Raw genomic sequence first — 25,974 nt, 5'->3', positions numbered from 1 at the left:
ACCCGTGCATACAAACTCAAGGATGGGGCATCAAGAAAGTATCCCCAACGCTGTCGGAAATCAGTCGGGAACTGTGCTTATTCCCGCCAATCATCCATGATTAGAAGTTTTACCAACTATTATGATACATTGTGAGGGAGAGAAAATTTCTAGACCAAGTTTCCATTATTGCATTGCTGAGAAGACAACGTGATCCTCGCACGTGACTTTCATGATGAGCCGAGTGAGTCTGTCGACGATCAATTAGTGTACTGTCATCTCAGGGGCTGACGACATCATAGTTCTCTTTGAAAGGCCGGACTGCTCTGGTAACAGGAGGTGCACGTGGATGTGGGCTCGCATTCGCCCAAGGCCTTGCAGAGGCTGGTGCTGATGTAGCCATTTTCGACGTTATTGATCCTGTTGAAGCCTACTACGAGATTGAGAAGACGTATGGCGTGAAAACAAAGTACTACAGGTGCGTTCTGGGAGGATGGGATTGTAAGGGCGTGGTCGGTTGCTGATCTCGATGATTTTAGAGTCGATGTCAGCAGCAAAGAAAGCCTGGAAGAAGGATTTGCATCTTTCAAGGCAGATTTCGGGGCCAAGCTTGACATATGTGTTCCTTGTGCAGGTATCAATCGCAACCTGGGCTTCTTGGAGACTTCGTTTGAGGAACATCAGAAGTTGATCGGCGTGAACGTTATGGGTGTCTATCATACGGCTCAACTTGCTGCAAAACAGATGATTGAGAACGGCACCAAGTGTGGCAGCATCATCCTTGTGGCCAGCATTGCCAGTTACATGGCCATCAGAAGTCAACTGTCCACAGCTTACTGTGGCACAAAAGGCGCCGTGAGAGCCATGTGCCCAGCAATCGCCGCTGAGATGCATCAATATGTAGGACTTTATCTCGGTGGGTTTGGAACCTCGCTAATTTTGACTCTAGGGTATTCGAGTCAACTCGATTTCTCCAGGTTATGTCCGAACAGAAATGACTGCTCCAGTATGTCCATGCCCGCCGAGGTCTCGCAAATACTAATCGGTCTCCCAGTTTCCCCATTTGCTGGAGAGTTGGAAGGACGAGATCATGAACCATAGAGTCGCAGAACCCGATGATATTAGGGGTGCGTGTGTGTTTCTCGCAAGCGATGCAAGTTCATATATGACCGGGCAAGATGTTTGCGTCGACGGAGGTGTGACCAAATGGTAATTGCACAGGGAAGGCACATATAATCCTTGATTTTGTATAGATTTTCAAGATTAGAATGAAGATATGACGACCTTTCTATGGTCTTTATAACAAGGTCTCTGTACGGTATATCTATCTCTGTCTAAGCGCGCAAAAAGCCTCCATAGTATTGATCTAACCACAAACAAGCATCGGCACCGTCACCATTCGCATCAAACCGTTGGATACTGCCGACATAACCATCCGGCCGGACGTTCAAGATCGCAACTTCCTCGGCGGCCAACGAGCCGATCCATTTCTCGGTACAGTTCTTCTCCGTTGATACATCCTTGAGGTCGTCAAGGTACAAGGTCCAGCGGCTCTTTTGCAGTGCCGAAGGAAGATCTCCGATCTCGAACTGGGCCTTCGGCATTGTTGTTACCACTGCCGGTGTGAAGAGCTTGGACACGGTCGTATATCGTGCCGGCTGTGTGAATTCGTCAGATTCTACAGATGGCAGGTTGAGGGTGGCATAAGACTTTGCAGCAGCGAGCGACGACCGTCCCAATACCGAGGCGGTGGAAGTGATGTACTGAGAGACACCAGAAAGGAATTTGGCGGCGGTGTGGATGCTAGGGATGAAGAAGTAGACCCGGAATTGACCCAACATGGGAATGTCTAGCTGGATGTCGACAGGATTGGCGTCAATATATCGGTTGACTCTGGCAGGCGCCAGCAGCTCGCCGGCGCGCAAGACACCTCTTGGGCTGAGCTCGGGGTAGTTTAGAGCGTTGGCAGAATACTTCGCACCCACGCCTGAGATGAATCCAACATTTGTATTAAAGTTGTCCGCCAACGCTTTCGAGTCACCAACTGAAAATGCGGCTGCGTGCTCGAAGTCAAAGTTGATCAAGTCCTGGGCAATCTTTCTTCGTTCATCCTGATAAGTGGCCAGAAGCGCTGGTGATGCAAGGCCACGAATGGCAAGATTGAGCTTCCAAGACAAGTTGAAGCTGTCGTGCATTGACGTGTTCATTCCCTGTGCTGCTTTAGGGCTGTGGGTATGACCTGCATCTCCTGTGATGAAAACCCGCTCAGTTTCGTCGGTAAAGGTGCTGGCCACTCTCTGGCCGACTTTATAGACGCCAAACCATTCAACAGTGGACCAGGTGACATTAAAAGGAGCCATGATCTGTTGGGCCTTCTTCATAACGAGTTCCTGCGTTGCTTCTGCCGGAACCGCATCGTTCAGAGAGCGATCCAGCTCAATGTACAGTCTGGTCATGTTCCTTTCTCGAGGAATGCATAGGACAGTACCGGCGGTTTCCGAGTGAATCACGACCTTGCTCCACAGATCAGGAAAATCGGTCTCAATGACACCTAGAATGATATCAGTCAAGTGGAATCTTCTTTGAGCAGGTAGACTTACCGTCGAGTACACCCCACTTTGAATTGCTACTTTCGCCCACCATTTGAGCACCAGGTATGCTCTTGCGGACGTTTGAGTGGGCTCCATCGCATCCAACAAGGTAGTGCGTTTGTACTGACTGTACAGAGCCAGACTTGTTGTCCTTGTAAAAGGCTTTAATGGGCTCGTGGATATCTGCCTCTGCAGTGTAATGCGTGAAGGGGGAGCTTCTTTGAACCTCAATTCCGCGCTCCCTCATGTCTTCAATGAAAATGTCCTCGACCATTCCTTGATGCACGAGTAAAATGAACGGGTCTTTGACGTCAACTTGAGAAGGATAATGAACCTCTCGACCAGTGCGATGTAATGGTTCTGTTGCCGTTGCATTCTTGAAAACATCATCAGTATCTTTACTGGTTTGGTATCAGAAGTGCAGATTTGGATTTACCCAGAAGCAAATGTCGTAAATCTTGACACCTTTGGCCAAGAGAGAATCGGCAAGCCTTAACTGGCGGAAGGTTTCTATCGATTTTGGCTGAAGTCCATCGGCGCGCCCGGTTGAGGTTTTGTCCTCTCGGTCGTCGAGTAGTCTTGATTTGATACCATATCTCGCCAGGTTTGACCTGTTGATAATTGTCAGAGTTGTGGAAGAGAGTCGATATTGTTGGCAGGACCGTGAACATACCCTAACATCAACCCGGCTGGGCCTGCTCCAACGATAACGACATTCTCGACATTTACCCCGTTGACGGCATGATTCTCACCGTTGATAGCCAAACCATCATTATCTGCGCTTGGAGACATTGTCGGCGATACTTGTGATCGAAGACGCTTCATGAGAGGAGGTTGTGGTTGCTCGTCGAGATTATCTGGCAAGGCTCGCTTCAGTAGCCTTGAATTGGTCTCCACCAGGTTTTCGTCGTGTCCAATGGGCTCAGGATGTGAACTTGATGCTGCTGGAGTACTAAACGTCTTGGGTGAGTTTGAACCCTCCATGGCTAATATGGAACCGCCTCAAGGACGTGGTCAACGCCTCCCCACTCTTGGGGCCCGGTGTGTATGTCAAGAAGATGAAGATTATTGATTGACCGAAGGCCGACGATGGGGGATGTCACCTGAGAGCCAAGCAGCTATAGGTATGCTGGCCCGCCTAGAACATTTAGGTACGAGTGTACGACCCTTAAGAAACCTTACCTAGTGGCGCTCGGATGCCCCTCGGCCCTATAGTTCTCAGTCCGTGGGTCCTAATGCTTAATCAGGCCTCGATTGTTGCTCTCCAATTCTCGAATGTCATTTTCGGAGGCCCACGAGGGGTACGACGGGTGAAATTCGAGTTTATCTCGTGTACGCATCACAGGCATCGTTACCTGGTCGGCCCACAAACTCAACGCCTGTACAGCCCGTATAGTGTGATAACACCACAAGGGAACGTCGACTTGTGAACGGTGGTGTGACTGGGCCGACAGGTCTTGAGTGACACCGAATAGACGGTGGAGAGATATGGGTTCAACGTCAATCTCTGCGTGGGAAGACGTTGTTCGTCGCAAGCGAGAGGCTCGAACAGCCTTAATTGCGCCGTGGTTGGAGACGGGCAATGCCGATCACGAACTCTCAGTTGATGTGTTGAGTATCAAAAGTATCGACGATTTGACGTCGCGATATGCGACTGGAGAGCTGCGTGCAGGAGATGTGATTAGGAGATATGTTCAGAGGTAGGGTCTGTTTCTCATGTCAAAGATCAAAGTTGACATGCCACCACAGGGCCGCCCAAGTGCACCAGCAAGTGAGTTGCATTTGTTTCGGTACAGCAAGACCCAGCTGATGGTTTATCCCAGGTGAATTGCCTCACGGAGGTACTCTTCGACAGCGCTGTCAAGGATGCTGATCGACTGGACGAGTTTTTCAGTGCAAATGGAAAACTTGTGGGACCTTTGCACGGGATACCAGTCACGCTTAAAGACCAGTTCGATGTCAAAGGAGTCGATTCTACTATCGGCTACGTGTCACGCGCATATCAACCGGCGGAAGAGGATGGCGTGGTCGTGAAGATCCTCCGGGACCTGGGTGCCGTGATCATAGCTAAAACAAATCTTCCGCAAAGCATCATGGTTCGAAATGCCGCAGCATGGAAGATCGTGGAGCAAAAAGCTGACTCTGATGTAGTGGTGCGAAACCGAATGTCCCTTGTGGGGCCTTACGACCAACCCTCTCAACCCTGATTTCACCCCTGGAGGCTCAACAGGTGGTGAGGGGGCTCTCCTCTCGATGCAAGGCTCAATGATCGGATGGGGGACTGACATTGGTGGATCAATCCGCATTCCCAGCCATATCAACGGCCTCTGGGGCCTCAAGCCAACGGTGCGCAAAGTTTGTGACATTGTTTCTGTTGAATGGCTACTGATATCAACACTAGAGTATCCGTCTGCCATATAGAGGCGTGCCCGTATCCACAGAAGGTCAAGAGCATGTTCCGTCGGCGATAGGTCCATTGGCAAGAAGTCTGTCCACTGTGAATCTGGTCATGCAGAGCATTCTCGATTCGAAGCCATGGCTAATGGATCCCCGCGTCGCCCCTATACCCTGGCGTGAACAAATGTTCCAGGATGTCCAGTCAAGACCTCTGAGAATAGGCGTTTTGGTCGACGATGGTGTCGTGAAGGTTCACCCACCGATTGAGCGAGTGTTGAAGGAAGTAGAAGCCAAGCTGAAATCTGCAGGCCATGAGATTGTGCCATGGGATTCCGAGGGACACCGGAATTGCATCGAGATTATGGTATGAAATTTCCCCAAGTATTCCGAGAGAAGATCTAATAATGAGCAGGACCTTTTCTACACTGTCGATGGTGGAGAAGATGTACGGCGTGAAGTCGAAGCTAGCGGAGAACCATTCATTCCACACGTTCAGGCACTGGTAAATCGTGGCAAACCTGTTTCTGTGTTCGACTACTGGCAGCTCAATAAGAGAAAACTTGCCGCACAAAATGCATATAGCGACAAGTGGAATAGGATACGAACTCCCTCAACAAACGAGCCCGTCGATGTGATTCTCATGCCAACTATGCCGCATACAGCCGTGCCGCACAGGACTTGCCGGTGGGTTGGCTATACCAAGGTCTGGAACTTTCTCGACTATACAGCGCTCTCGTTTCCGGCTGGAGTCGCGGACAAGTCCAAGGATGCACTTCCTACGACCAAGTACGAGCCTAGGAACGACTATGACTCGTGGAACTGGGGAATATACGATGCAGATTCTATGGACGGTCATCCAGTTGGTTTGCAGATCGTTGGACGGAGATTTGAGGAGGAGAAGGTGCTTGGAGTAGCGGCAGTAATCGAGAAGTTGTTGAAGAAGTAGATCGTGGCATGCCACCGGCGACCTCGACTTGGACTTTTAGATATCATTGCTATACAGCTAGAGCTCTGACCTATGATGGCCACCAATCATAAGAGATCCCAACCAATCTGCCTTACCATAATACAGCTGCATTAGAACTTACAATACTATCTCAAGAAGCTATCATACTCGTTTATGGACCGCTCAGGTACCAACCCGCGCAGCACTTTCATGCCTTCGTGAACAACGGCCCATCTCACATTACTCAAATGTTTAGCCATGACAGCAGTCAGGCCCGAAGTTGAGTAACGGCCAATGACTCTCCAGAGATCCTCGGGAACCACACTCGTCATGCTGCTGACCAGGGCATTCATCTCGGCCTTCGCGTGCCAGACGATTCCATCGTGAGAGCTGGCGGCGTCTCCAGGGGACTCAGCCGTGCTGCTGGCACGGTCACTGCGTGAGCTGGATGAGGCCCCCTTGACTTTGGTCGACGCATTGGCGAAATGGAACGCCCAGCAGGTCAGTGTTGAAAGGTACAAGCACCATGGGTAATGGAAGGCGTTGTTGACGTCCCAATTGTCCAGGTTCATAATGCCGTCCCGTAACAAGTGGGCAGCATGCCAGGCAGCCTTTGTAGCGGGCGTTGACCCACCAGGCTTTGCCCAGTCCTTCACGATTCGCCGCGACCGACCATAGTCTGCTCGAGTGACTGGGCGGCCGATGATATGACGAGCTCCTGCGTATATCTGGAGGTCGAGGATTTCAACGTTAAGAGTGATGTGAGCGGCATGGTAGATGGCAATAGTCGATGTGCTGAAGCGGGTGAATTCGGCCTTTTTGGCTGGGCTGTCCAAAGCAAAGGAGACATTCATGCAATATGTGTCGAAATCGGCTTTCCAGGCGTTGTACGATTGAGCAAGCCGGTCCTGCCATTTGGGTTGCTCAGAATTGCTCGAATTTGCATTTCCAACACCTATGACAAAAGTTAGTAGACGTGATCAATGGATTGTGAGCAAGCTATCTTACCTAGGGACGTTTGATCTCTCCTCTTCATATCCCACTGGATGGACATTAGACCATGGAGAATCAGCAGGCGTGAAAGCGCGCTGAGAGGCGGGATCGGTGTGCCCGAGTCTGGATTGACGTATGCTTTAAGAACAGCGAGATAAGAAACCTCTTGTTCCTTCCGGGCGTGTTTCCACCACTCCTCGGCCGACCGCGCCTCCCATGTTGCTTGATTGCAAGGCAACGAGGTACGGAGTTCAAATGATGACATGCACAAGGACTGTGAAAACAGCACTGCGTGTTGTGTATCCCACAAGAAGCAAAGAAATGCGAGCCTAATTCATGTCAGCGTGTCTTCGCAGACGCTGAAAACGTCAAACGTTACCTCCTCCGAAGTTCCACATCAATGGCTTTCCGCCACTTTGTCTCAAGGTCACCGACTCCATCTGCAAAGACTGGCTGTCGAACGGTTTGACAATCGCTTCTCCGGATGAGGCTATCAAAGTTTAGCGTATAATCAGACAGAAAAGAGTGAAGCACCTACTTTATCAGAAGCCCATGAAACAAGTGAGCCATGTCATGTTGTTTCTGGCCAGCTCGGGATTTTCCGAAGCATTCCACTAGTAAGATCGTCTGCAACATCCACAGTTCGGGCTCAGCCGAAAAGGCAGAGTGTTGGAAGATCTGTGCTCGAAGCACATCATGTATACAGACTGCTAGTCGGTGAATTGACTTCTCGCTGTAAGTCGCTCCGAGGGAGATGACTGCTAATAGCAACAAAGGCTCTGTCTGCGAAGGGTCAAATGTAGCCTGATGCAGTAAAGGATATGCCACATTGAATCTCGAGAAGAAGAGATCAAGGTAGTTTTGCATGGCAGAAAGCGTCAAAAGAGGATGGTCGCGACCAATCTCTAGTCCATCTGGGGTTCTTGGATTTGCCTTGACAAGCAGGTCCAGTATTTGGTTCCGAGACACTTCGTCCATGGTAGGCATGCTCCTTGGTCCAATGTCCGGGACGAAAGCTGGTGGCAGGAAGGAAGAAGACTGAGAGTGAAGATCTTGATCAATTAAACGGGAAGAGTGCAGCATTAATTCTCGATCGTTCTGAGACGTTTCGCCATATCCCTGGCTCGTGTCATTCGATGGACTCGTGGTGTCTGATTCGGGTGGCATAGAGATTGGTGAAATTGTTGATGCGACCGGCATGGTCTGCATTCCATTTGGGATGATTTGAAATCCCCCTTGGGACGAAGGTTCCTGGAAGACATGCCCGGTCTCCAACGAGGACATTGGATGCATTAAACTGGACGAGTCTCCATTGAAAGAGTCTTGCACCAAGTGATGGTTAACTGAGGTTGTCCCGCTCATTTGATAAGGCGTTGACTCTTGCTTGCTGCTTTGTTGATTGGCCGAGTTGTAGCTCACGTTTTGGTCGGTGTTTATGGGAAGTTGTGAACTATTGTCAACGTCAAATAGCCAGTTGTAATTGTTCATTGTCGTGAAGGGCATGTTGAAGCTGCTAGCTGCATGTTGTTCAGCCCCAATCCAATCGGCCTCGGTAGCAATTAGAAAAACTTACCGGTATCAGCGTTAAAAGGGTCTTCGAAAGACATTCCATTTTGTGAGTTCAAAGAAGCTTGCATAGGTTGAATACCCCAGGACGAATTGGCCAAAAAGTCAAACATATCGGGACCAGGTAGAGATTCAGCAAAGTCATGGTAGTCCAGCTCTGGCATCTGACCAGTCATATGGTCGAAGGACTCTGCGCTGCGCATGGATTTGGGCGGCGAAAGAGGTTCTGCATGAAGTGCTGTTTGGTCCGGGAAGCCATTATTCTGAGGCTGTGTTGCTTTTTTCTTTGCTGGCTGGTCGGAAGAATCCACCTGTGAGGGTCGCTTGCTCACGATTTTTCCATCCTTGTCGCGCCAGAGCTTCTTACGGCTTTCGATGACCCCCAAACCTTCGCCCCCAGCTTCTTCGTCCTTTTGTTTATGGCGAGCCATGTGCCTATCTATAGTTCCCTGTCAGCCAGTGCAGGCGTGAGTAGATAAAAAGCCATACCTAATAGATCGGGCCTCTTGAAATGCAGGCTGCATCTTGGACATGTGCTGTCTCCCATACCATGGTTCAAGAGGTGTCTATGGAGGTGGTCGGATCGTGTGAACGCTTTGTCGCAATCCTCCCATGTACAGACGTATTTCTTTGGCTTTACTGTGGATGTCATGATGCGAGTCGGGTACAAATAAGACGGGCAGTTCGAATCGGCATCACTGAAACGCACAGGGAATTGGCATTGATTGGCGATGAGGTCTTTGAGCCAGCAAATTCAACAAAAGCCGTCAAAAGATTCTTTGTAGAGGGCTGAGATGATGAATGATCGGGTGGACGGACGTGGGAGATGATCTGGGCACTCTCCAAGAGGAGGCTTGCAAAGGGCCAGAAAGCTGGGGAACCCTAGAAGATAAGAGAAAGCAGATATCGACAGTCCCCGAGACGCCACCTGGACTGGCTATGGACCTTGGGAGGGTTCCAGAGCTTCTGGGGCGACCAACGCCCTTGTACGACAGCCCGCACTGGCCAAAATACCTTAACTTCAATTAGTTAGATAGCCATCCCGGTTTAGGTCAAGGTTGAGCGGTGGGACGGCCTGGAGAATCAGTCACTTGGCAGGTGATAACGACTACGGGCATCTCCATTCAGCAAATTAGGTATCGCTAGGGTAGCTGGGAGAGTTTTCGCTATCCTGATGACTACGGGTTTTTTGAGTCTATGCAAATGCTCGCCCACCACTACCTACGAAGCTCGTGTTTGACCTTCTTGAGCATGGAATTTTGCCAGAATCGCACAACCTTAGGAGGCCAAGATGCCCCAGACGGTCCGAGTCGAACTCCGTCGTTGCGCTCTTGAGCAACGAAATGCAACGCTCGTGTCCTCTATCTATCAAACAAAACGTGTCTAAATGCTTACGGTCCAATAATCCCCATCCTTTTTTGGTCAAAGATGCGACCTTCATGCGGTAGCTTCGACCGCCTTGTAAAATGGATAGTCAGTGTATCCCTTTTCCGGAGGATCAGCGCCATAGAAGGTGTTGCGGTCGTAGGGGTTTAGAGGCAGGCCTGCAGCGAGCCTGAAGGGAAGGTCAGGGTTTGCGATGAACCACCTTCCAAAGATGATGGCGTCTGCGTCACCAGACTCAAGTTTGGGAGCCGCATTTTCGGCATTGAAATTGCCTGCCGCAATGAACTTGATGTCTCCCTTCAGCAGGATCTGCCGGAAAGGCACGAGAGACGGCTTTCCTTCAGTGGCTCTGGCAGTTGTGGCTGTCTCAGCAAGAGATGATAATTTGGCGCTCTCGTCCAAAACCTCGTCGAATCGTGGCTCCACCATGTGAACATAAGACAAACGATGTTCGGTGGGGAGTGATGCTAGTTGTTCGCACAGGTAAGCCCAGTGGGCATTGGGGTTCGAGTCGCGTGTATCCTGGAAGTAATTGTACGGACTCAGGCGGATGCCGGTCTTGTCTGCTCCAACGGCCTCAGTGACCGCCTTGATGACTTCAATGGGGAATCGACAGCGGTTCTCAATAGATCCGCCATAGATGTCAGTCCGGACGTTGACATTGTCGTGAAGGAACTGGTCGAGGAGATAGCCATTAGCCCTGCGCCTTGGTTAGCAATGCTTCGTCACTATCTTATCCATGGCACTAACCCATGTATCTCCACACCGTCGAATCCAGCTTGCATGGCTCGTTTAGCCGCAGCGGAAAATTCCTTGACCGTGTCCTGGATCTCTTCAATTGACATGGCCTTTGGAGGTGTTGCGCCATATTCAGAGCCATCCAATGCCTTGCCGGAGATGGGAATATTGCTCGCACTGACACAGTCCTTGCCATCGAGCAATGATGGAACAGTGGCGCGACCAACATGCCAGAGCTGAAGGAAGATGAAGCCGCCCTTAGCATGAACGGCGTCCGTCACTCGTTTCCAGCCTGCGATCTGCTCCGGAGTAAAGATACCAGGAACCCCGGGATATCCGCAAGACTAGGTGCGATTGTTAGACAACGATTTTCCCGCAATTTTTCAAGACTCACATAACGGCTGATCGGGCACGCCTCCGTCAATTGGAAGCCGCCTTTGCTGGCTCTTTGAGAGTAGTACTCGACATGTAGATCACCAGGAATCCAAATGCCATCAGACAACTTGGTGCCTCGCATACGAGTCAATGGCGCCATCATGACTCGATGCTCGAGGCTGATGCTGCCGAGCTTCAGCGGCTTGAACAGCAAAGTGTCCTCCAGTGGGCGGAACCCCGTTGGCGAAGTTCTCGTAGGCATGTCTGCTTAACGATGTTTGATGTCTGGTAAATTGGTAGGTAGGTAGGCAGGCAGGTAGATTGGGAATGGCGATTTGTCTGTTTTGTTCAATTCTCGAGGTTTCTAGTTTTTCTTCCTCGAGAAAAAGAACAGAACAATCGCAGAATGCCCGACTCCAGATTTCGTGCCCGAACCCTTGACATTACTCACGGCGCAATTGCAACTATCCACTTATGGGTACCCACCAGGCTACTCTGTAGATCTATCTCATGCAGGAGTGGACCAATCGCTTCTTAATTCCACCAAGCATCGTGCAGAGATGGCAACGATGGGATGCTAGCTTCTGAAAGGTGACACACGGATGAGTCCCAGAGTTTCCGAAAGTGGGCATCTTGATTAGCGTGCGTTGGCACCCCATTCTTCAAGAGTGGGGGATGAGGCACAACCATTGAGTCCTCCAGGCATTTTCAAGTGGAATAAATCCCTTGTACGATCTATCATATGTATGAACGCACAAGTCCGCCCAAGACATGATCTGCCGGGGTGGCCTTTCTAGCTTCTTGACACCCATTCTAGAAGGGCATTCACTTTGACTTGGACAGCGAATAATGTCATTGTTTTTCATATCAGATACCAAACAATGGACGGATGCAACCTTGACCCCGCTCGCGGAATGTTCACTTTGGGTCGGGATCGTATCCCAAAAGGGAGCCAGATATTTGACAATGTCATCTCTCCCTTTGTCGTAGAATCTCTGATGGTGCAGGGCCACAGGCAAAATGACGCTCCCATTCCAATTGAAGCGCCAACCTGCACCTGGGCCCTTTGAAAAGTTCCAGGCTCTTGTCGAACATGAGTTTGAATCCGACTTGGTGTTTTACATGAATGGCCAAAAGGTCATTCTTCATAATCCTAATCCCGAATGGACTTTACTAGACTTTGTCAGGTCTCGCCAGGGCTTCGCGGGCACCAAATTGGGCTGTGGGGAGGGAGGATGCGGCGCATGTACAGTCGTGCTTCAAAGCGTCAACCCCAAAGATCCCAAAAGACTTAAGCATCTTGCCGTGAATGCGTGCCTGTTTCCCTTGGTTGGAGGTGCGAGACCCGGTGATGACTCCAGAGCAGACATATTGCTAACTGTTTCATTCAGTTGTTGGAAAGCACTTGATCACGGTTGAAGGTTTAGGAAACGTCGATAACCCCCATCCTTTACAGGAAAGGATAGCCAAGCTACATGGTTCGCAGTATGTTTGACCACTCGCCGCAGAACCTTGCTTTGATTAACTTAGGGATTCAGATGTGGTTTTTGCACACCAGGAATTGTCATGTCCTTGTACGCAATGATTCGGAACGCATGGGATCCAGTATCCAAAGCTTTCCTCCTGTCGGCCAGCACAATCGAAATGGAAGGCCATCTTGATGGAAACCTTTGTAGGTGCACTGGTTACAAACCGATACTTACGGCAGCGAAGACATTTATTGTGGAAGATCTTGGCGGCAAGATCGTCGAAGATGGTCTGGACGAAGCGATCCCAACTGACAAAACCGATGGCCCCACATACGTTGCTGAAGACATACCTGATGTCCTGAAACAGAAGCCAGTTTCCTGCGGGAGACCAGGTGGCTGCTGCAGGGACAGACCAGCTTCTTCCCAAGAATCGACCGAGAACTCATGCAGTCAGGACGCAAGTGTATCCTCATCGTCTGACACAGAGTCTGGACAGAGTTCGAAAACATCATTGTATAGCTCGAGCCCGGAAAGAGTAAACGGTGCAACGACTGGGACCAAATATGGACTGCCCGTCAAGTCAAGAGACCGCGAGCCTCCACCAGGCCAGGAAGGTGAGGGCGTGAAAACTGAAACGGATCTAACGCCTTCACCACCATCTAAAGCCGGGCAATCGACTTTGTACCAGAACCTGAAACCATACGTACCATCGACAGAGTTGGTATTTCCTCCAGCGCTACGCAAATTCGAACAGGTTCCTATTTGTTACGGCGACTCTGAAAAAATATGGCTTCGTCCTACTTCACTTGCGCAATTGCTCGCGATAAAATCCATCGACCCGAGTGCCAAACTCGTCGGAGGTTCCAGCGAGGTCCAGATTGAAGTTCGTTTCAAGGCCTCCAAGTTTGCAGTCATGGTTTACATCGGAGATGTCGGCGACCTGATCGAAATGAACGTTCCTGAGACTGAGGCGGAGTTGGAAAACATGACTGAACTCATTGTGGGAGGCAATACGACGTTGACAGATCTGGAATCCGCTTGCAAAAGTCTCGCTGGCAGACTGGGACAACGGGGACAGGTTCTAGAAGCGTGCCGGAAACAACTGCGATACTTTGCTGGTCGCCAAATCCGCAATGCTGCCTCCTTGGCTGGAAACATCGCTACGGCATCCCCCATCTCGGACATGAACCCTGTTTTAATGGCGTCTGGTGCAACGGTTGTAGCAACGAGCAAGAGCCGGGGAGAAATTATTCTGCCCATGGATTCATTTTTCGTTTCTTACCGAAAGACCAGCTTGCCACCAGATGCTGTTATCGCCAAGATAAAAATCCCAATTCCTCCTGTGGGCGTTTCGGAGATCACAAAAGCCTACAAGCAAGCAAAGCGTAAGGATGATGACATTGCCATTGTGACAGCGGCGTTCAAGGTGCGGTTGGACGATGATGGCAAAGTTGAGGACATCTCCATGGCATATGGCGGCATGGCGCCGATGACGGTTCTCGCACGAAAGACACAAAAAGCTCTCGCTGGCCAAAAGTGGCACACTCCTGCCACTCTTCAGATCGGACTGAAAACATTGCGAGACGAGTTCAATCTGAATTATGGGGTCCCTGGTGGCATGGCGACCTATCGAGTGACACTCGCTCTATCATTCTTCTTCCGATTCTGGCATGAAGTGCTATCAGATCTCAAACTGGGCCACGTCGACAAAGACCTGATTGATGAGATCCACCGAGGAATTTCGTCTGGCACGCGGGACGACTACAACCCACATGAGCAGCGTGTCGTTGGGAAACAAATTCCACATCTATCAGCGTTGAAGCAGAACACTGGAGAAGCCGAATATATCGATGACATTCCGTACCAGAGCCAGCAATTGTACGGAGCGTTCGTGTTTTCTCAGCGTGCCCACGCTAAGCTGCTGGAAGTAGATTGGTCAGGAGCTATCGGGCCAGGTCTTGCGGTAGGCTACGTTGACAAGAATGACTTGACTCCTACGCAGAACTGCTGGGGCTCCATCAAGAAGGATGAGCCCTTCTTCGCCGATGGCGAGGTTCATTCGCATGGGCAGGTCATTGGTTTGGTTTACGCCGAGACAGCAATCCAAGCTCAGAAAGCTGCAAAACTGGTCAGGGTGGTCTACGAAGACTTGCCAACGATCCTAACCATTGACGAGGCGATCGAGGCTAACAGCTTCTTCCCACATGGTAGACAGCTACGAATAGGGGCTGCCATCAATGACACCATGGAGGATGTCTTTGCCGAGTGTGACCGTGTCTTTGAAGGAACTGTCAGGATGGGAGGACAAGAACATTTTTATCTCGAAACAAATGCTGCTATGGCCGTTCCCCAAACGGAGGATGGATCCATGGAAGTCTGGTCGTCAACACAAAACACGTAAGATCTACTGGACCAACCTTGCTTAAGAGCGCTAACTGTCTATCAGGATGGAAACCCAAGAATTCGTGAGTCTCGTGACTGGAGTCCCTAGCAATCGCATCAACGCCAGAGTTAAGCGTATGGGCGGCGGGTTTGGAGGAAAAGAATCTCGAAGCGTCCCCATTGCTTGTGCGCTTGCCATCGCTGCAAAGAAGGTGAACCGGCCAGTGCGATGCATGCTCAACAGAGATGAGGATATGATGACCAGCGGACAACGACACCCGTTCCAAGCGCGATATCGGGTCGGTGTCATGAACGATGGTACATTGAAAGCATTGGACGCCGACATCTACAACAATGCCGGGTTCTCATATGATATGAGCACTGCCGTTATGGTACGTCCATGATCTGATAATATCTCTCTCGTTAAAGCTAATCTTTGATATAGGACCGCTGCTGTACGCACGTCGACAATGTGTACTCATTCGAACACGCACATATTAAAGGATTCGTTTGCAAGACCAACACTCACTCTAACACAGCCTACCGAGGATTTGGTGGCCCACAGGCCATGTTCATCGCCGAAACATACATGACACAAGTCGCTGAAGGTCTCAACATGTCCGTTGACGAGCTGAGACTCAAGAATCTTTACAAGCCGAACGAGTTGACCCCGTTCATGCAGAAGATTGACGAGGATTGGCATATTCCACAGCTATTCTCAGAGCTTCGAAAGGAGTGCGACTACGAGAAACGACGAGCCGACGTGGACGAATTTAACCGGAAAAACAAGTGGAAGAAACGTGGCATCAGTATGTGTCCATCCAAATTTGGCATCAGCTTTGCGACGGCCATCCACCTGAATCAGGCGAGTGCCGCTGTCAAGATCTTCGCCGATGGCAGTGTCCTTCTGCATCACGGCGGCACCGAGATGGGCCAGGGTCTATATACCAAAATGTGCCAGGTGGCGGCGCAGGAGCTCAACGTCCCCATTGATGCTATATACACCTCCGACACGTCATCCTACTACACGGCAAATGTCTCGCCGACTGCCGCCAGCAGCGGTAGCGACCTAAACGGCATGGCGGTCAAAGATGCCTGTGACCAGCTCAACGAGCGGCTGAAGCCCTACTGGGATAAATTTGGTGCTGATGCGGACATGAAAACGATCGCCCACGCTGCCTACTTGGATCGCGTCAATCTATCAGCCTCGGGCTTCTGGAAGATGCCTAAGATTGGCTACATCTGGGGCAATTATGACCCAGACACGGTCAAGCCGATGTATTACTATTTCACGCAGGTAAGTGCACTTGCTCATATCTCCACGACCACTTATCCAATAATGCATTTTACTGATCAACTGAAACAGGGCGTTGCATGCAGTGAAGTGGAACTCGATCTTCTCACAGGAGATCACACTGTGTTGAGGACAGATATAAAGATGGATGTGGGACGGTCGATCAACCCTGCCATTGACTACGGCCAGATTGAGGGAGCCTTTGTGCAAGGACAGGGGCTGTTCACCATGGAAGAATCGCTATGGACCCAAAAGGGCGAGCTCTTCACCCGAGGACCTGGCACATACAAGATCCCCGGTTTCTCCGACATTCCTCAGAGTTTCAATGTCAGCTTCCTCCAGGGAGTTTCGTGGAGTCACTTGAGATCGATCCAGAGCAGCAAGGGCATCGGTGAGCCACCGTTGTTCTTTGGGGCCACCGTCTTGTTTGCCCTTAGGGACGCTCTTGTCAGCGCACGCAAGGATAACGGAGTCACCGAACATTTGATTTTGGATAGTCCTGCTACTGCCGAGCGACTCAGGCTTGCCGTTGGAGACGATATCTTGAAGATGGGAACTGTCCATCCCAAGGAGGGCGAGAAGAACTTTTTCGTCGCGGTGGCTTAGAGTATGGTTTATGAACCTATACCTACCAGGTAAAAACATTAAAACCGTCATAGGTGCAATACCAAAATACTTGTCTACTTTAGCGTCTATCATGTCTCATAAAGCTCCTTAAAGCGACTCTTGGACGCTCTCAACAGAAGTTGTGGATCACCAACCTCAACTATCCGACCTTGATGGAGAACTACCACCCGATCACCATCATCAATTGTGTTGAGGCGATGGGCCACGGAGATAACGGTACAGCTCTCAAAGCACTCCTTGATAACCTGTTGCATGACCAGGTCTGTCTTTAGATCAACACTCGCGCTGACCTCGTCCAAAACAACGACCTTGCTCTCTCGTAGGATAGCACGAGCCAGACAGAACAATTGGCGTTGACCATGACTTAGAAACTCTGGTGTCATGACGGCGTCAAGACCTCCTTTGTCCTCGATAACTTGCCAGATCTGACACTTCTTCAGGGCAGAGATAAAGTCGGCGTCTCGTGCCAGTGGAGTTTTGCCAGCGGCGTCATTGGCACCCCAAGGATCCATATTAAATCGTACCGTTTCCGTCGTCACCCACCACGGTTCTTGTGGAATAACATTCAACCTAGATCGTAATGTCTCCCGGGGGATGGTCGACGCGTCAACGCCATCAACAACGATGCTCCCATTTCGAAACTCTAGTAGATGGAACAGGCTTGCTAACATTGAGCTTTTGCCACTTCCAGATCGGCCGCAAATACCGATTTTCTCCCCCAGTCTGATTCTGAGGTCGATATCTCTCAGAACCAATGGTGATTGAATCGAATAGCTAGCTTCAAATCCACGGAAGTCGACTTCGCCATTCTCAGGCCAGGTCGGACGGACAGTTTGGATTTCGGAGGGTTTGTGCTCTGATTCGGTAGTCCGCGCAAACTCCTGCAAACGACTGATGGCACCAACACTCGTCTCGAGTGAGGTCCAGGTTTTGACCAATTCCGTCAAACTGTTGCTTAGACTGACAGCACTGAGAAGACCGAGACCGACAAGCCCAGGGTCCATCGAGTCCCTGCGGACTACAACGATAATGACCAGTACAGTAACGAGGCCGGCGACCAGGAGATCTAGAACGAGAGCCAGCCACCGCTGGATGCAGAACATGAGGTAGAATGGGCGCTGGCTTCGATCGAGCAAGACAAGATTTCTGTCCGCAAATCGATCTGTCCAGCCAAAGGCCCGGATACTGGCGAGACCAGCGGCCGTCTCTCCAAAGAGCGTGTACAGAGGCGCTTTTTCTTCGAGATCCAAGAGCCGCATTTGTCGACTAGTTCGAAGGTAGTACTTCTGGATTACGTATAAAGATCCAAGGAGCACTGGAATAATGGCTGCAAAGTAGCCGGACCCCGATGCTGACATCAGCGCTATACCAGCCACACAAGACACCAGTGACAGAACAAAGTCGGCGTAGGAGTATGGCAGGTCGGCATCAACCAAACCCATATCTTGACTGAAACGGTTCGTGATGGTGCCAACATCGGTTCTGGTAAAGAAGGAAAGCGGCGCGTTGACCACCGATTCCAGCAGGTTGAGGTGTAGAAATTGAGCACTCCGAGGCACCATGTCCAAGAAGATCTGCCAGGCAACTCCAAGGACTGAGAGTGAAGCAATGATGGTGGTTACACCAAAGAGAGTTATGAATGTTGTGGCAGCCGACGATGACGATGACTGACCGGAGTCGCTGCTCATGCTGTGAGAGAATATTTTGACAAGCACACCGGGTGTCTGAACAGCTACCATCCATAGGCTGGCTTCCAGGAGAGACAGAAGGCTGGAAACATATCCGCAGGATTTAAACCAGTGCTTGTAACTAGACCACTCACCGGTCCGACGTATTAGATCCCGGGCTTCATTGTCTTCAACGCTGGTGGTAGTCAATGATGATCTCGTCTTGAACAAAGAGCTAGTATTCTCTGGCTCGGCTGCATGACTTTCTTCCTGTTCATTACTGCGTTGCTTAGCCTTGAGGTTGAGACTTTGCACATATCCAGATCCTTGGAGTAGTACCGATAATGGCCCTCGTTCTGTGATTTGACCCGTTTCGCCAACACTCAGGATCATATCCGCGTGTGAAAGACGATGAACGGCATGAGTTACCATGATCACGGTTGTGCCCATTCTGCGCAAGGGACCCGATTTGCTGAAAAGCTTCTTGAATATGTGCTCCTCAGTGTCCTTGTCCAGTCCAGAAAAGACGTCGTCAAGGAGTAAAATCTCTGCCTTTGTGTACAGTGCCCTGGCAAGTGCCAATCTTTGCTTCTGTCCGCCGCTCAAGGAGATTCCCTTGGAGCCAATCAAGGTCATATCTCCAAGTGGGAAAGCCACAATGTCTTCAGCGAGCCCGCAACAATTGATCACCTCTTGATACCATGGGCGGTCAAGCGGTCGATCCTCCCAAGCACGTGGACCTCTTATAGCGTCTCTGATCGTGGCATTCTGGATCCACGGTTCCTGATCAGCAAAGGCAATAGATTTATTCCGAAGGTAAACGAATCCTTGGGTTACTGGGGTCTCTCCCAGAATCCCTTTCAAAAGAGTAGACTTTCCGCACCCAACTGGACCAATGATCATAGTAAGGGATCCACAGTGTATAGTCGCATCGATATCTTTCAAGATGATATCCTCTCTATTCCATCCAAACGAGCAATCTTTCAACGATACGGCTTCGGTCGCTAAAGTACGTCTCTCGCCACTCAGCCGACTCATTTCGAGAGCACCAGGGCCCAGGATTTCACTTTCCCAGGGGTCGCTAGCATCCGTAGACTTGGTCAAGGAGAGTCGGTTATCATGCCAAGAATCAGCAAGAAGATAGTGTTGGATTCGTTCGAAACATGCTATAGAGGATGCCACATGCGGTGCAGAATAACATATGACATTCAGTGGAACCTCGGCCAGGCGAAGGATAGTGAGAATGCTGAACGATGTGGCTAAATTCAGAGATTGGTTCGTTGACCGTGATTGGAGGTAGGAGAAAAGAAATGCCGCAAACGGCGCAAAGATACCAGCGGAGTTCTGGAATAGGATGATAAAATTGTTGATGAAGCGGTACTTCTTGCACTCGTTGACTTCGTCCACGCGGAGGTTCTGAGTGCGGTCTTTGATGATGGATGACATCCCGAGAAGCTTGACGTTTCTCATAGAGTGCAGCAGACTCGAGGTAAAGCTTACACGAGTCTGAATGGCATTGAGCCAGCTCTTCTGATAGGCTGAAATGACATTGGTCGCCCAAGCAGTTCCCACGAGCTGGAGAACGTAAACAATGGCTGGGCCTGCGCACCCTGCACCGAGATCGAGATACAGCAAAAACATTGCGATCCCGATTTCGATGACACTACACCACAAGTCGTGGACCAGTATCAATGTCTCCGTCATGCGTTGAATATCAGATGACATCAACGTCAAAGAAGCCGTGGGGTCCACTGTTCCCATACGTAACTCGGCTGTTTTGTTGTATAACAGTGAGACCAAGCCACCTCGCACCTGAGTGACACATCGATTCAAGAGATGTCTGTAGGCTGCTGTTGAGATTGCCTGAACGAGGTAGATGAGGAAGTAAGCCCCGACTAAACCCCATCCATTTGCAGAAGGTTGCTCTTGGTGGGCGACGAAATTGATGGTCTGGCGAGCGAGAAATGGTTGTGTGAATCTGGCTGCCGATAGACACAATCGAGGAATGGCTGAGATAAGAAGTTGCCATTTCAGCACTTTGGCCGTGGTCAACAAAAGGCTAAATCGGCCAACGACCTTAGTCGATGACCATTCGCGCTGAAACCTTTTGTGAGTATCAGCAGAAGACAGCGTTTTATCCAGAGTAAACAAGTCATCCGTCCGCAGAGTTGTGCGGAACCCAAGACTGAGTAGGGGGTTCAACCACCAGAAGACAGTTTTGTTGTAGATTCCACTGGTCGCTTCAGGTGGCAGGTCGCGGTAGGGCTCAAGAAGAATACTTCGCTTCTCAATGGCTTCGGCGATCAGGACAATTAGCTTGATGGCCAGGGACAGAGACAGTAAATTGGCCAAACCACGAGAGCCAAAGACGTCTAGAAGGAAGTAGGTCCGAAGTCTGACCGCGTCAAACGGAACAGATATCAGCAAATATAAACCGATAATGGTCGATGGCGTGACCGAGCGAGAATGTTCGAAGCAGGAGAGCAGGAACAAGGCACAAGCTGCAGTGAAGTCGAGGGCGGTGGCAGGTATAGATGCCTTGGTTCCCACGTCTAGATTGCTAATTCTTGAGACGAGGACCGTCAACTGGGTGGTTGCAAAGGCCGAAAGTATCACCTGATTAGTAGTCAGTGTGCAGAATTGAGACGGGACTATAAGTCTTTACCAATTTGGTCAGGCGGCTAAATGAGGATGTAACTGTGTTGGGTTTGTTGATGAGCCATGCCGTCCGTACCCCAGCCGCCACCAGGAATACTCCAGCTGGAACAATTGTAAGGATTGTATCTTCAAATAGAAGAGTGAAATCGAACGATCGAGCATCAGAAACAGGACCAAAGGATGAGTCTGAACTGTTTTCTGAGAAGACGGACATGATGGCCAAGTTCACTGGCCACGAGAAGAATGGCCCTTGATGAACCTGCTGGGCATTATATGATCTAAACCGTCACTCATATAGAAGATGGGATTCAATATTGCCTGGGATGTCAGAATTGTGGTGCCTAGGCATTCCCTGCATAGTGCTGCCTATGACGGAGAGATCGACAACCAGCCGTGCGAGTTAGAGTTTAGCTCGGTGAAATATCCTTTTCACGTAATCAAGAGCATCAAGGCGGGGTGTGTTGCATTTACAGATGATGTTTGATATGAGTTGGCCACATAAGCCGAGTTGACATCGTTGATGAATCTGATAGTTGTTCTACAGAGACTCCTAGACATGCCATGAAAATGTAAGCCTAGTAGTGGTGGATGTAACCAAGTCAGAAGTCGGGGCCAGTTGATTCAAACTTTGTTACCAAGGCTATTGACAAAAGGCTTTAATCCCATCAATCCAAGCCAAACAGCCTCCTCAGTTCGAATGGTTCGACTACCCTGTCCAGGGAGGACATTTATCCAGTGATCAAACAATTCACTGACGTTGTTGCCATTGATTCGCATTTGCTGGAGAGCAGAGTCGTTCCTAGCCGCAGTCTCGAGGCCTGCAACTCCACCAAAGACAACCAAGACATGTTCAAAATTGGGAGCATCAGGACCAACAAGACCGAATTGACCCATGGTGTCTTCCAAAGAGGTGCCTCGTTCTGACGTTCCAAAAGAAATGTCATACCCTCCATCGAAAGGGCACTCCGTGAAGACATTGGACAAGCTGTCGCAAGAACGTACTGTGTAGCCCCAGTAATAACCTGATTCCTCTCGTGGAGTACTGGGAGAGACTGCTGATGCTGCTGTGGAGTCAGAGCTGTCGAGGCGAAGCGTGACCCGGGTGCCTGGAGGGATATCTTGATCCTCCACTGACCATGGCTCAGCGAGTCCAACGTCGACCAAGGAGCCCTGGGTTCCAGCTGACGGCGCCAGTGTGACACCTTCTCGATATTCGCAAAACTCATTGGCCCTTAGATGATGTGGCATGTCTAGGCTAGGTAAAGTCCCTGCAGTTCGAAGGTTGGGATGCATGGGGAAGAGTGTTTTGCGTAGATGAGGTGGTGTTTCCAGAAACGAGAGAATGTGTGCTAGGAAATGATTTGGATGAGAGAATGCGGTATAGTCGTTGTCGCCCACCACTCGACGCGATTTTTGAGCGGCGGCGTCTTCATCGTCGAAGATGACAATTTCATCGACACAGAAAACGGCTAGAGCTCTTCCTATCTGTCCAGCAAGATATGTCTTCTGATCGTGAGACTTGGCATTGGCAATGACACTCCCTGGCAGAGCAATGCTTAGTGTATGAGAACGAGGACCTGTCGGTTTGAAGACGGCAGTAGGTTTAGAGGTATCAATATCGACTGGATTTTCCTCTGTGTCAACTTTCGGGGACTTTCGAGATTTCTGGTCGGAGGATTCCCGTTTGCGCTTATGATCTTTAGGCATTGTGATAGTGGGAGTAATGATGCATGAGAATAGTCGGGTTTCAACTCAATTTGAGGCAAATATGTGCGTGCATCGCTGATTCTTATGAGAAGACATGATCAGATTTATATCAGAAAATTATACTAAGAATTCAATAGAACAAGGCTAGCCAATGATGGCAGTTTATTGGGCTAAGATCTCACGAGGCTGCGGGAAAAACCTCGTCTATGATTGGCCGATATCAACTCCATCTAGAAAAGCTTGAACGCAGGGAAAAGGAATCCAAGGGCTGAGGAATCAGATTCTCCCACCAACAAAAGGTCGGACGCCCCCATCTACTACGCTACTTAAAGTCTTAATGGAGATTGAAACCGGCAGGGATTATGCATCTCTGCCACCCCCAGATGTGGACACCCTGACCAAAGTTCAACAAGTCTATCATTGAACGCCGCTCACACCCCCGATCAATTGAGAAAAAGCCACATCCCAAAGCTGCCACTTTGCAACAGACAATCTTGACAGCTTTCAGGCCCTGGGACTTTTCCAACACCCAGATTTCCTTCCAGGTCCCTGGTTGACCAGCTATCTCCTAGACAGCCTTTTGTTGCACCTCTCCCAACGAGTCCCTCCGAAATCCTCCACTCTTCTGACGACTTTCAACGTGTTCATCTCCATCCCTCCATACATCTTCCCTCGCCTCACGCGACCATGAGGATCATGGTTCGCCACACTCCTTTTCTCCTCTTTCTCCTCTCCTCCCTAGCCACCAGTCACTCGACAAACTCACAGCCTCGAGACGTGTCAGTAGACAAGTTTATCCAGAATACCAGACATCTGAAGGATTCCCTGCCCCTGGCAGTAGTGGGCGGAAAGTCAGCTCCAATTGGAACTGAGCATGCTCCTGTGGATGGCAGGGATGGCATGCCTCATGATGGCCCCTTTGTAGAGACTGGTGCGGAGCGATCAAGAAAGAAGCAACTTTCCGACGACACCGAGACTGTGCCAGAGAAACCCATCAAGAAAGAGCAATACTCAAAAGGAGATATCCCCCAATCCAACGATGCAGTAATGGACGATCGACATAGTTCCAAGCCTGCTGAAGGAACAAGAGGCACAGAGGGCGGCATCTCTGGAAAAGGCAAACCAGGATTTCTTTCCGATAAGAAGCCCGATCCTCCAAAGGATGCGCGTCCACATAGTCAAGAGCAAGAGGAGGTCAAAATACCAACTGCTGAAGATCCTAAGAGCATCTTAAAGGTAACGCCAACCCTCATAACATCCATCTTCACTCTCACTGACAAATTCCCTAGACCCCCGCTGATCTGCCCGAGAAACCACACGATATTCCTCACCCTCAGAATCCATCCTCGCCCAAAGATAATGCTCTCCTCCAAGACCCAGACTCTGGAAAAGCATCCAAGCACGACGAACATGAGCCAGCTGTTATTCAGCCGCTTCATTCCTTACTACTCTCCTTCACTATGATTCTCTTCTCCGAGATTGGCGACAAGACTTTCCTCGTTGCAGCCTTGATGGCGATGCGACATCCCCGCTTGGTCGTCTTCACGGCAGCCTTTTCGGCCCTCGTCGCCATGACCGTCCTCTCGGCCGTCCTGGGTCACGCTGTCCCAACTTTGATCCCCAAAACAGTGACCAACTTCGCTGCAGCCGGTCTCTTCTTGGTCTTTGGTGTCAAAATGCTGATCGAAGCACGTGGCATCAGTCCCGACGAGGGTGTCAGTGAGGAGATGAAAGAAGTCGAAATGGAATTGGAAGAGAAAGAGCAAGAACAAAGACGACATGCCCGCAGGCGCTCATCCAACATCTCGCCGTATGCTCTGGAAGCCGGCCGCGGTGGTACTGGAAGGAAACATACTAATAGTCGTCTCCCTTCTCCCCCTGAAAGCCCAGCTAGTTCCCGGGAATCTTCGCCGTCGAGGCAATCTTCTCTCCGCAACTTTGCAACTGGTGTCAACAACCTGTTTTCGCTCCTATTGAGCCCTGCGTGGGTACAGACCTTCATCATGACTTTCTTGGGTGAATGGGGTGATCGATCTCAAATTGCCACCATTGCCATGGCAGCAGGACAGGACTATTGGTGGGTTACTGCTGGCGCATTGGGCGGACATTGTATTTGTACCGGCGTGGCGGTCCTAGGAGGCAAGGCGATTGCTGGTAAAGTGAGCCTTCGAACTGGTAAGTGGCTCTTTTTCCCAATTCTCTGGTGGTGTCTTCTCTACATCATACTAATCATATGTCCAGTAACTATGGGCGGTGCGATTGCGTTTCTGGTCTTTGGCGTCATCTACTTGCTAGAAGCCGTGTATTAGCAAAGGGCCTCGTCACACTTCATTATTGTTCCAACAACTCGGTTTCCTCTACATATACAACTGCCCAGCTTCCATTTCCTTGAATTCTCCACGGGACAGCAATGATCGCCGCTTCGACCGATCCCAGCCTCGAGAGCCACGACCCTTATTTTCAATGAAGTTTTCAAAAGGTTGCAGGGCAAGCCGCGAACCTCTCCCTTGCGCGCCGGAGGGAATAAATACTTATACATTCTATTCACCTTCGACTTCCCTTCCTATCGAGAAGGAAACGGCAGGACTGATGAGAATAACACACACCTGGCTTCATTATACGACGTCATGTCTGCGCAGCAAGCGAAGCCCACGACACTTACTCTGGAAGAGTTAGATCTGATGATCCCGTATCGGTCGCATCAGTGGCCGCTCAATCCCTCCCTAAACATGTGTTGACTTGAGGAAACGTGAGTCTGGTGATATCCACGCCAGGTGGACGGACAAAGGCATTATTGTACGGTTGGAACGGAAGACATGGTTGTTTGAAAAAGGATTGCTCGGCGTACAGATGGATTGGTCAAGCTGTTTCGAAGATGCAAGCCTGGTTTGTCAGTTGTATTACTATACACAGTCTGTACATGTGGAGATAGGTTTTTGGGACACCAGCAGCCCAATGGCGCGGACAAGGAGTGATAACAATATATGGATTGTATGCGATGGACTGGCGGATAGCTGGCTGGCTGGCAGGATGGTTAAAACGGATAGTGACTGGTATGGCCACAGGCGTAGAGCGACAGAAGAGGCAAATATAAATGGAAAGGACATGGAGAATCTTCTTGAGCCCATGGAGATAGCGCATACACGCACGTGTGATATAACGTGCCTTGGACATATCGGATTCAATGGAGATCTCTTAG

The 25,974-nt window shown here is 50.1% G+C and overlaps 9 protein-coding genes across 10 annotated transcripts; 4 read left to right on the top strand and 5 right to left on the bottom strand.

Annotated features, from left to right (window-relative positions):
• The first annotated feature begins 68 nt into the window (after positions 1–68).
• On the top strand, positions 69–1,285 carry PV10_08877 (uncharacterized protein). Its single transcript, XM_016373963.1, has 5 exons — positions 69–223; positions 282–457; positions 519–879; positions 929–985; positions 1,034–1,285. Exons 1-5 carry the CDS (start codon positions 212–214, stop codon positions 1,190–1,192), a joined length of 765 nt encoding a protein of 254 aa, XP_016220874.1. The 5' UTR covers positions 69–211; the 3' UTR covers positions 1,193–1,285.
• PV10_08876 (uncharacterized protein) lies at positions 1,275–3,611 on the bottom strand. Its single transcript, XM_016373962.1, has 4 exons — positions 3,244–3,611; positions 3,007–3,181; positions 2,580–2,946; positions 1,275–2,530 (listed from the first exon to the last, which is right to left on the bottom strand). Exons 1-4 carry the CDS (start codon positions 3,552–3,554, stop codon positions 1,314–1,316), a joined length of 2,070 nt encoding a protein of 689 aa, XP_016220873.1. The 5' UTR covers positions 3,555–3,611; the 3' UTR covers positions 1,275–1,313.
• Positions 3,612–3,874: 263 nt separating this feature from the next.
• On the top strand, positions 3,875–6,016 carry PV10_08875. Of its 2 annotated transcripts, XM_016373960.1 has the most exons (6): positions 3,875–4,270; positions 4,320–4,341; positions 4,394–4,666; positions 4,722–4,916; positions 4,972–5,331; positions 5,380–6,016. In XM_016373960.1, the coding sequence occupies exons 1-6, from the start codon at positions 4,059–4,061 to the stop codon at positions 5,911–5,913; spliced, it is 1,596 nt and encodes a 531-aa protein (XP_016220871.1). In that variant the 5' UTR covers positions 3,875–4,058; the 3' UTR covers positions 5,914–6,016. The 2 variants fall into 2 exon arrangements, with proteins under 2 accessions (XP_016220871.1, XP_016220872.1); XM_016373961.1 differs by having other exon boundaries at positions 3,875–4,341.
• On the bottom strand, positions 5,904–9,326 carry PV10_08874 (uncharacterized protein). Its single transcript, XM_016373959.1, has 6 exons — positions 8,962–9,326; positions 8,480–8,911; positions 7,445–8,423; positions 7,286–7,396; positions 6,922–7,235; positions 5,904–6,868 (listed from the first exon to the last, which is right to left on the bottom strand). The coding sequence occupies exons 1-6, from the start codon at positions 9,122–9,124 to the stop codon at positions 6,060–6,062; spliced, it is 2,808 nt and encodes a 935-aa protein (XP_016220870.1). The 5' UTR covers positions 9,125–9,326; the 3' UTR covers positions 5,904–6,059.
• A 296-nt stretch (positions 9,327–9,622) lies between these two features.
• Positions 9,623–11,345, bottom strand: PV10_08873 (uncharacterized protein). Its single transcript, XM_016373958.1, has 3 exons — positions 10,991–11,345; positions 10,609–10,940; positions 9,623–10,558 (listed from the first exon to the last, which is right to left on the bottom strand). Exons 1-3 carry the CDS (start codon positions 11,231–11,233, stop codon positions 9,910–9,912), a joined length of 1,224 nt encoding a protein of 407 aa, XP_016220869.1. The 5' UTR covers positions 11,234–11,345; the 3' UTR covers positions 9,623–9,909.
• A 510-nt stretch (positions 11,346–11,855) lies between these two features.
• On the top strand, positions 11,856–16,770 carry PV10_08872 (xanthine dehydrogenase, molybdopterin binding subunit). Its single transcript, XM_016373957.1, has 6 exons — positions 11,856–12,307; positions 12,363–12,456; positions 12,510–14,837; positions 14,887–15,214; positions 15,268–16,119; positions 16,189–16,770. Exons 1-6 carry the CDS (start codon positions 11,992–11,994, stop codon positions 16,720–16,722), a joined length of 4,452 nt encoding a protein of 1,483 aa, XP_016220868.1. The 5' UTR covers positions 11,856–11,991; the 3' UTR covers positions 16,723–16,770.
• Positions 16,771–16,804: 34 nt separating this feature from the next.
• PV10_08871 (uncharacterized protein) lies at positions 16,805–21,282 on the bottom strand (the record flags this gene model as incomplete). The annotated part of the gene is made up of 2 exons (XM_016373956.1): positions 16,805–21,026; positions 21,076–21,282. The coding sequence occupies 2 exons, from the start codon at positions 21,280–21,282 to the stop codon at positions 16,812–16,814; spliced, it is 4,422 nt and encodes a 1,473-aa protein (XP_016220867.1). The 3' UTR covers positions 16,805–16,811.
• A 407-nt stretch (positions 21,283–21,689) lies between these two features.
• PV10_08870 (uncharacterized protein) lies at positions 21,690–22,775 on the bottom strand (the record flags this gene model as incomplete). The annotated part of the gene is made up of 1 exon (XM_016373955.1): positions 21,690–22,775. One exon carries the CDS (start codon positions 22,773–22,775, stop codon positions 21,690–21,692), a length of 1,086 nt encoding a protein of 361 aa, XP_016220866.1.
• Positions 22,776–23,074: 299 nt separating this feature from the next.
• PV10_08869 (uncharacterized protein) lies at positions 23,075–25,950 on the top strand. Its single transcript, XM_016373954.1, has 3 exons — positions 23,075–24,011; positions 24,065–24,950; positions 25,017–25,950. Exons 1-3 carry the CDS (start codon positions 23,463–23,465, stop codon positions 25,082–25,084), a joined length of 1,503 nt encoding a protein of 500 aa, XP_016220865.1. The 5' UTR covers positions 23,075–23,462; the 3' UTR covers positions 25,085–25,950.
• The last annotated feature ends 24 nt before the right edge of the window (positions 25,951–25,974 follow it).

Source organism: Exophiala mesophila (genome assembly GCF_000836275.1).
Source record: "Exophiala mesophila strain CBS 40295 unplaced genomic scaffold supercont1.6, whole genome shotgun sequence".
Classification (NCBI taxonomy): Eukaryota; Fungi; Ascomycota; class Eurotiomycetes; order Chaetothyriales; family Herpotrichiellaceae; genus Exophiala; species Exophiala mesophila.
Note: the sequence above shows the minus strand (reverse complement) of the source record. Positions and strands in the feature narration are given on the sequence as shown.